Here is a 10371-nt window from a genome sequence, read left to right on the forward strand (position 1 = left end):
GCTCGTGATTTCAACCTCATTTCTTTCTGAACCTGCTTTCACACTCATATGGCTCCCCTGGGGTCCTCTTTAATCCGTCCTTATATTTGCCCACTGCTCTAGGCCCCACCTGATGGCCACTGTTTCCTCCTTCCAGACTCTTCTGTTGCCACTTTTCTGTTGTGTTTCTCGTGGATTGCCTGGCATTTTACCTGCTTCAGTCTCTGTGCCAGACTTTTCTTCTGGACCCATCCAGGCTTCTGCTTTCTCTATTCCTGCTGTTTCAGTACTAAGCATTGGTGGGAAAAAATTGCAGAACTGCATTAATTTCCACCTCAGTTCAGCTTTCATCGTACCCCGCTATCTTTTTCTTGTTCCTGTTTTGTCTCCTGCATACATTTCTTCCAATGAGCTTTTCATGCTGCTAATAACTTTTCTTTAGGTCCTAACTTATACTTAGCAGATGCCTCCCAGAGCCCGGAAAGTAGGTGCCAGCAGGTATGGACGTCTTCTCTTTTCCCTTCCAAACATTAGTAATCTTGTTTTGTTTTATTTTGTTTTTTCTTAAGTCAAAAGGGACCATTTCTTTATAAGTTACCATGACTCCTTCCGCTTCATCCTTTCCTGCCTTCTTAACTTTGACTTTGTCAAAGTCTTCACTCCTGCGTCTTCAGACTTTACAAAAACAAACATTAGAAGCCGAAGTAGTCTTTGGCCTTTTCCACCCCTTTATGGCATTGTCCTATTTCTGTTCTTCTTTTTGCCTCCTCCTCTAAACTCTCTCCCCTTCTCACCTTTATTCCTTTCTGACTTCATTGAGTCGCTTCTGCCTCTGCCACTCTGCTCAGGGGTGACCCCACTCCCCACCGCTTAATCCTGTGGGCTCATCTGCATTCCCCTTCCTGCTCACTTTCAGGAGCATTTCCTGCACTCACCTCTCTCCTTGCCACTTTTGCCTCCCTCAGTGACGGAACGCTTTCTGCGCTCACTGCTGCCTTCTTCCTTTGCTGCCATCTCAAATGTTAGTGTTCTCTATGGTTCCGATCTCTTTCACCTTTTCTTACACTTCCCCAGGCCTAGTGGACTTGTGGCCTGAAGACACATTCACTGCCTTCAGAATTATTTGGGACACAGGTAATTTTTAAAATTTTGTTTTAAATGCCTCAGTGCATATACTGTCCTTTCTACAAAAGACCCCACCATCTTAATCAGACTACTCCAAAGAGTTGTTAACTGGTAGCTAGTGGAAATGCCAGGTTTCTGACCCTTACCTTATATTTCCAACCTCAGTGCTGATCTCTTAGGATGAGAACCATTGCTTGTGTATTACCATAACTTGTGTTGGCTCTGTAGATTAGCTGCCAGCTGTAATCAGTTTTTCCCATGTCTAGTCCTGTTACTCCTCAGCTGTAGATTTATATTCCTAATTGTTTATTAGAAATGTGTACCCATTTAAAAAACTGTTTGAGATATAATTGACATATAACATTGCATTTATTAGTCTTAGTTGTGTAAGATAGTTATTTGACATATGCATATACTGGGAAGTGATTATTACAGTAAGTTTAGTTACATCATCAATACACATAGTTGCAAAATCTTTTTTCTCTTTATGAGAACTTTCAAGATTTACTCCCTTAGCGACTTTACAGTATTATCACTATTGAGCATTACTATAAGTTTGTACATTTTGACTCCCTTCACCCATTTTTCCCACACTATGCCTCACTTCTGGCAACCACCATTGTGTTCTCTGTATCTTTGAGATGTTTTTTGTTTGTTTGTTTGTTTGTTAAAGATTCCACATGTCAGTGATGTCATACAGTGTCTTTCTCTGGCTGACTTACATCACTTAGCATAATGCTATCAAGCTTCATCCATGTTATTGCAAATAGAATTTCCTTTTTATGGCCAAATAATATTCCATTGTGTGTGTATGTATATATACATAGCACATTTTCTTTATCTGTACATCAGTGCACACTTACATTTTTTCCATGTCTTGGTTATTATAAATAATGCTACAGTGAACATAGTGGCTTAGATATCTTTTCAAGATAGTGATTTTGTTTCCTTTGGGTAAAGACTCGGAAGTGGAATTGTTAGATCATAAAGTAGTTTTATTTTTAAATTAAAAAAAATTTTTTTATTGTTTGTTTTTGAGAGAGAGAAAGAAAGAGTATGAGCAGGGAAGGGGCAGAGAGAGGGAGACACAGAATCTGAAGCAGGCTCCAGGCTCTGAGCTGTCAGCACAGAGCCCAACACAGGTCTTGAACTTGTGAACCATGAGATCATGACCTGAGCTGAAGTTGGACGCTTAACCAACTGAGCCACGCAGATGCCCCTATTTTTAAATTTTTGAGGAACCTCTGTACTGTTTTCCGTAGCAGCCACATTAATTTACATTGCTAACACCAGTGCATCAGGGTTTTTCTTTTCTCTCACATTTCTTATTTCTTGTATTTTTGATAATAGCCATTGTAACAGGTGTGAGGTGAAACTTCATTGTGGTTTTGATTTTCATTTCACTGATGATTAGTGATGCTGAATACTTTTTCATGTACCCATGGCCTATTTGTATGTCCTCTCTAGAAAAAATATCTATCCAGATCCTCCGCCTATTTTTCAGTCATAGTTTTTAGGTATTTTTGCTATTGAGATAAATGAAAATTCTTTGTGTAGTTTTTAGGTTGACATTTTATCATATAGTTGCAAATATTTTTTCCTAGCCCATAGGTTTTCTTTGCTGTGCAAAAGTGTTTTATAGTTTTATGTAGCATCATGCTCATATATACACACTACATCATTCTTTATCCATTCATCAGTTGATGGACATTTGGGCTCTTTCTATAATTTGGCTGTGGTTGATAGCACTGCTATAAACATTGGGATACATGTGCCCCTATGAATCAGCATTCCTGTATCCTTTGGATAAAGTCCTAGAAGTACTATTGCTGGATCGCAGGATAATTCTATTTTTAACTTTTTGAGGAACCTCCACACTATTTTCAGAATGAGTGCACCATTTTACATTCCCACCAACAGCCCAAGAGGGTTCCTCTTTCTCCACATCCTTGCCACATCTGTTGTTTCTTGAGTTGTTAATTTTAGCCCCTCTGACCGGTGTGAGCTGGTATCTCAATGTGGTTTTGATTTGTTATTTCCCTAATGATGAGCAGTGTTGAGCATCTTTTCATGTGCCTGTTAGCCATTTGGATGTCTTCTTTGGAAAAGTGTTTGTTCATGTCTTCTGCCCATTTCTTCACTGGATTATTTGTTTTTCAGGTGTTGAGTTTGATAAGTTCTTTATAGATTTTCGATACTAACCCTTATCCAATACATCACTTGAAAATATCTTCTCCCTTTCCGTCGGCTGCCTTTTAGTTTTTTTTGATTGTTTCCTTTGCTGTGCAGAAGGTTTTTATCTTGATGAGGTCCCAGTAGTTCATTTCTGCCTTTATTTCCTTTGCCTTCGAAGACGTGTCAAATAAGCATTTGCTGTGGCTGAGGTCAAATAAACAGGTTGTTGCCTGTTTTGTCCTGTAGGATTTTGATGGTTTCCTATTTCACATTTAGGTCTTTCATCCATTTTGAGTTTATTTTTGTGTATGGTGTAAGAAAGTGGCCCAGTTTCATTCTTGTGCAAGTTGCTGTCCAGTTCTCAGCACCATTTGCTAAAGAGGCTGTTTTTTTTCCATTGGATACTCTTTCCTGTTTTGTTGAAGTTTAGTTGGCTGTATGTTTGTGGGTCCAATTCTGGGTTCTGTATTCTGTTCCATTGGTCTTTGTGTCTGTTTTCATGCCAATACCATAACGGTCTTGATGTTTACAGCTTTGTAGTAGAGGTTAAAGTTAAAGTCCAGGACTGTGATGCCTCCAGCTTTGGTTTTCTTTTTCAACATTACTTTGGCTATTCAGGGACTTTTGTGGTTTCATACAGATTTTAGGATTGCTTGTTCTAGCTCTGTGAAGAATACTGATGCTATTTTGTTTGGGGTTGCATTGAATGTATAGATTTTTTGGGTACTATCGACATTTTAGCAATATTTGCTCTTCCAATCCATGAGCATGGAATATTTTTCCATTTCTTTGTTTCTTCTTCAATTTCTTTCATAAGCTTTCTGTAGTTTTCAGCATACAGATCTTTTGCCTGTTTGGTTAGATTTATTCCCAAGTATTTTATGGGATCGACTCCTTGATATCTCTGTCTGTTGCTTCATCTTCAGTGTATAGAAATTCAGCTGATATCTGTAAATTGATTTTTTTATCCTGAGACTTTGCTGAAATAGTGTCATGTATCAGTTCTAGCAGTTTTTTGGTGGAGTCTTTCAGGTTTCCCATGTAGACTATCATGTTATCTGTGAAAAGTGAAAGCTTGACTTCTTCTTTGCCAATTTGGATGACTTATTTCATTTTATTGTCTGACTGCTGAGGCTAGGTCTTCAACACTGTGTTAAACAACAGTGGTGAGAGTGGACATCTGTGTTGTGTTCCTGATATCAGGGGGAAAGTTCTCAGTTTTTCCCCATTGAGAATGGTATTAGCTGTGGGCCTTTCATATATGGCTTTTATGGTGTCAAGGTATATTCCCTCTGTCCCTACTTTCTTGAGGATTTTTATTAAGAAAGGATGCTGTATTTTGTCAAAAGCTTTTTCTCCCTCTATTGACAGATCATCTAGGTAGAAAATAAGTAAGCAAACAGTGGCTCTGAATGACACATTGGACCAGATGGGCTTAACAGATAAATTCAGATCTTTTCATCCAAAAGCAGCAGAATATACAGTCTTCATGAGTGCACTTGGAACATTCTTCAAAATAGATCACATACTGGTTCACAAAACAGTCCTCAACAAATATAAAAGGATTGAGATCATACCATGCATATTTTCAGATCACAGCGCTTTGAAACTTGAAATCAACCACAAGAACATCCTACTAAGGAATGAATGAGTCAACCAGGAAATTAAGGAAGAACTTAAAAAATACATGGAAGCCTGTGAAAATGAAAACATGACAGTCCAAACCCTTTGGGATACAGCAAAGTCAGTCCTAAGAGGAAAATACATTGCAGTCCAGGCCTATCTCAAGAAGCAAGAAAAATCCCAAATACAGAATCTAACCTCACACCTAAAGGAACTAGAAACAGAGCAGCAAAGAAACCCTAAAGCCAGCAGAAGAAGAGAAATCATAAAGATTAGAGCATAAACAATATAGAATCCAAAAAACAGTAGGACAGATAAATGAATCACTGGTTTTTTGAAAGAATAAGCAATTGATGAACCCCTAGCCAGGCTTCTCAAAAAGAAAAGAGAGAGGTCCCAAATAGATAAGATCACAAATGAAAGAGGAGAGATCACAACCAACATTAAGAAATACAAACAATTATCAGAGAATACTATGAAAAATTATATGCCAACAAACTGGACAATCTGGAAGAAATGGACAAATTCTACACACCCACACACTACCAAAACTCAAAAGAGAAGAAATAGAAAACTTGAACAGACCCATAACCAGTGAAGAAATTGAATTAGTTATCAAAAATCTCCCAACAAATAAGAGTCCTGGGCCAGATGGCTTCTCAGGGGAACTCTAGCAGACATTTAAAGCAGAGTTAGTACCTATGCTTCTCAAGCTGTTCCATGAAATAGAAACGGAAGGAAAGCTTCTGTACTCCTTCTGTGAAGCCAGCATTACCTTGATTCCCAAGCCAGACAAAGACATCATTAAAAAGGAGAATTACAGGCAAATATCTCTGATGAACATGGATGCAAAAATTCTCAACAAGATACTAGCAAATTGAGTCCAACAGTATATTAAAAGAATTATTCACCATGATCAAGTGGGATTCATTCTTGGGCTACACGGCTGGTTCAATATTCACAAATCAATCAATGTGATACATCACATTAATAGAAGAAAGGATATACCCTTTGTTTTCTTCTAGTAGTGCTCCGGTTCCAGGTCTTATGTTTAAGACTTTTTAGATCCACTTTGAGTTGATTTTGTATATGGTGTAAAGTCCTGTTTCATTCTTTTGCATGTGGCTGTCTAGTTTTCCCAACACCATTTATTGAAGAGACTGTTGCTTCCTGATTGTATATTCTTGATGCCTTTGTCATAAATTGACCATATATATGTGCATTTATTCCCGGGTTCTCTATTCTGTTTTGTTGATCCATGTTTCTGTTTTTATGCTAATAACATATTGTTTTGATTATTATAGCTTTGTAATATGGTTTGAAATCAGGGAGTTTGATGTCTCCAGCTTCATTCTTTCTTAAGATTGCCTTGGCTATTGGGGGCCTTTTGTGGTTCCATACAAATTTTAAGATTGTTGTTTCTAGTTCTGTGAAAAATGCCATTGGAATCTTGATAGGGATTGCATTGAATCTGTAGGTTGCTCAGGGTGTATGGACATTTTAACGGTGTTAAGTCTTCCTGTTCATAGACACAAAATATGTTTCCATTTATTTGTATTCTCTTCAATTTCTTTTATCAATGTCTTATAGTTTTCAGGTATATAGATCTTTTACCTCCTTGGGTAAATTTATCCCTCAGCATTTTATTCTTCTTGATGCAATTGTAAATGGAATTGTTTCCTTTCTTTTCTTTTCTTTTCTTTTTTTTTTTTTTAATGTTTATTTATTTGAGAGAGAGAGAGCATGCATAAGCAGGGAGGGGCAAAGAGAGAAGGCGAGAGAGAATCCCAAGGAGGCTTCATGCTGCCAGCACAGAGCCCAATGTGGGCTTGATCTCACAACCGTGAGATCATGACCTGAGCCTAAATCAAGAGTCAGATGCTTAACTGACTAAGCCACCCAGTCATCCCTCTTTTTTTTTTTTTTTTTTTTTTTAATATTTACTTTGAGAGACAGTGTGAACGGGGGAGAGGCAGAGAAGTGGAGAGAGAATCCCAAACAGGCTCCATGCTGTCAGTGCACAGCCCGATGTGGAGCTCTATCTCACGAACTGCAAGATAATGACTTGAGCCAAAATCAAGAGACAGATGTTTAACCGACTGAGCCACCCAGGTACACATGGAATTGTTTTCTTAATTTCTCTAATAGTCTATTAATAGTATATAGAAACACAACTTATTTTTGTGTATTCATTTTGTGTTTTGCAAACTTTCTTTAAATAGTGACAGTTTTACTTATTCTCTTTTAATTTGGATACTGTTTATTCTTTTTCTTGCCTAATTTCTCTGGCTAGGACTTCTAATACTGTGTTGGATAAGAGTAGTGAGAGTGGGTATCCTTATCTTGTTCCTGAGCGAGAAGAAAAGGTTGGAACTAATAAGCTTGAGAGGAGGGTCTTTGTGGAGCTGAAACTCAGACCTCTGAGGAGGCACAGCTACCGGGTGCTGGAGCCTCTTAATGGAGGCAGAGGTGAGGTGGACCTGTGATGAAGCTGGTTCTTCAAAGTTTGGAAAAACTGTATTTGGCTGCTACTACAAAGAGACAGTGCTGGTATAGGGATGAAGAAGCCTTGCTGGGTGACATTCTTGAGAACACAGGCAAGCCCACAGGAAGCAAAAAGGAAGGAGCAAGACCCTAATTCTTCCCTTAGCCTTGTAGTCTAGGGCCAGCTGGCAAAGCAGAAAGGTAGTGTGCACATTCCCTGCATCAGCACTGCAAACAGTGTATCAAAAGGTGGAGTTGGAGTTGTGAACAAATAATGTAATAGCTAGTCCATCATCCTTGGTTTATCCTACTTCTTTTTTTTTTTTTAATTTTTTAATTATTTTTGAGAGAGAGACAGAGCATGAGTGGGGGAGGGGCAGAGAGAGAGGCAGACACAGAATCAGAAGTAGGCTCCAGACTCTGAGCTGTCAGCACAGGGCCCGATGTGGGGCTCGAACTCACGGACTGCAAGATCATGACCTGAGACGAAGCTGGACGCTCAACCGAGTGAGCCACCCAGGCGCCCCGGTTTATCCTACTTCTGCAGATCCAGTCCATCACCAAGTCCTATCAACTCTGCCTCTAAAGTGAATCTCAAGTTTGTCCTCTTCTCTTTGTCCTGCTGCCTCTTAGGTACACCTGGGCTCCTTTCCCCTGACCTACTACAATGATTCCCTAACTAGTCTGTGATTCCAGTCTTACCCTTTTACAGTTCATTCTTCATACAGCAACCAAAGTGGTCTTTTCTAAGTATAAATCAAATCCTGTTACTTCCCTTCCTAAACTACCTAGCAGATTCTCTTTGTACTTAGAATAAATTCCATATTCCTGACCGAGGTCCATAAGGTGACATGTGGTCTGTCCTTTGTTTACCTCTCTCCGATTTCCTATTCTTCCTCCCTCCCTCGTTATACTTCCATTACACTGGGCTTACCACTCTGAGCCCTTCTCACTCTCTGATAATAACATATTTATTGGTTTACTCTTTGTTTTGTCTGGTTCTTTGCTTGAATCGTACCATTTGCAAAACGGCTTTGTCTTGTTCACCACTTAACATTCAGTTCCTGAAGACATGCTTGGCACAAATGGATGAATCTTGGGCTCTTTCCCTCCCCTTCTCTCCCCTTTTCCCCACCCCGCATCCCCCAGAGCCCATATCCCAATAGTTATCAGGACCTATCGGGCTTTGGTTCTTGGGTTTGTATTCAGTCTTTTCTTTCTGCTCTATCCTCAGTGTCATGCCTTGTTTCCTATTCTTAGTGGGTTTCTGGTTTGCTGCTGCCATCTCTTGACTGATCTCCATTTCTTTGTTTTGTCTCTTCCAGCCCATACCTTGCACTACTGCCAAAAGATGAGTCTATTTATATCCCTTTTATGCTTCAAAAATTTCCTATAGGATAAAGTCCTAGTTCTTAGAATCAACTATATTGTTCCCAGTCTTACTTAAACCTGCCTTCCTGTACTCTTCAGTGTAACAGTATCAGTTAAGGTGCAGGCAGGAAAGCAGAGCCATTGTGAATGGCAGGTGATCAGGGATTTACTTTAGGAAGCAGACCCTGCACAACTGAGTGAAGAGCAGGGAAAGAGAAGGTGTGAAGGAGGTGGAGGATGGTCCCTGATTTCCTGAAGCCCTGGTGTGGGAGGACCCAACTGGAGCTTGTAGGGAGGTCTGCAACTGGCATGGCTGGGGCCAGAGGGTACACGGACAGGAAGCTTGTGAGAGGTCTCTGGTAAGCTCTCTCTGAGTAGCTGTCAGCTCTGTGAGCCTGCTGCCTGCCAGGCATCCAGTGGGGACTGGTGATGGGTAAGACCTACAGTTGGGAATAAGAGCTGAAGGAGGAGTGGAAAAAAACTAGGACAAGTTAGAACTGGCTGGGCCCCTCTGCATCTATCTGTCCCTCATCTTATCTGCCTGGAAAGATCTTCAGAGAGTAATGGCAACTGGTTCACTTCTGCCTGCCACACCTTGTACACGTTTGTTCCTTTTTTGGTCAAGTTCTAGCGTGGATCCATACAGGGAATGTGGTTACCAGCTTACTGGAGTTGACAGTAATACATCCAGCTCGACACCCTGTGGGTTGGTCTGACTGACCTGCTTGCTGTTTTTGGAATATGCTAAGTAATTTCATGCCAGTGTATTTGTGGTGTAAGTGCTGTTTTCTCTGCCTGGTGTTTTCTTCTACCCTTCCTAGTAACTTCTGCTTGTCTTCAAGACCCAACTCACATGTTACCTCCTTGAAACCACGACTTCCCCAGCAGTGACCTTCTCCTCTATTTTCATAGTCCTCTAGCTTTGCAATTAGCAGTTTCTACCACAGTTCTCTTCTACTTTCTGCAAAGAGTTAATTACATAAGGACAACTTACCTAGTTATTTAAGCGTTGATGACAAATAGGAGCCCAGAATGGTTTCCTGGAAATACATTCTATAAAAACTAGTGCCCTCACCAAAATTTTTCTGGTCTGAATTTGCCACACTTGCATGATAGTGTTGGTAGAAGGAGTTTGCCTGATGCCCTCTTTTATCTCTTGTTTGTTGTGAGAGATTCACACACTGTGGCCACTCCCACTGCCTCTTAAATCCACTGGTCAGAGGTTGTAGACCAGTGCACAGCTTACTGGAAATGTGTTGGTTTTCTCCCTTCAACAGGGAGTTCCACCTGTGGCCAAGAACAGAGTTTCTGAAGAGCCAGGGAAAAGTATCCTACAGCCTGCCTACTCAGAAAGGCCAGGCAGCACATGCTAAATATATACTGCTTACATGTAGAAAGTGGGCCACTTTGTATGTTTTCTTTTCCAGATTACAAGGCACTGGGTATCTTGAAGCGGCAGTTCCCTAACACGGCCTTAATCGGGCTGACGGCAACCGCAACTAGCCATGTTTTGAAGGATGCCCAGAAAATACTGTGTGTGGAAAAGTGTTTTACTTTCACAGCTTCTTTTAATCGGCCAAATCTTTATTATGAGGTGTGTAACTTTTATGTCAA

The 10371-nt window shown here is 40.2% G+C and overlaps 1 protein-coding gene across 1 annotated transcript in view; it reads left to right on the forward strand.

Moving 5' to 3' along the window:
• Positions 1-10371, forward strand: part of RECQL (RecQ like helicase) — an 81742-nt gene that overhangs the window by 55662 nt on the left and 15709 nt on the right. The window contains exon 7 of the mRNA XM_040487867.1: positions 10185-10366. Within this exon, the coding sequence (XP_040343801.1) occupies positions 10185-10366 (182 nt within the window). The remainder of the gene's footprint in view (positions 1-10184; positions 10367-10371) is intronic.

The sequence above is a fragment of the Herpailurus yagouaroundi genome, unplaced genomic scaffold (genome assembly GCF_014898765.1).
Source record: "Herpailurus yagouaroundi ecotype Mexico unplaced genomic scaffold, PumYag 166, whole genome shotgun sequence".
Taxonomy (NCBI): domain Eukaryota; kingdom Metazoa; phylum Chordata; class Mammalia; order Carnivora; family Felidae; genus Herpailurus; species Herpailurus yagouaroundi.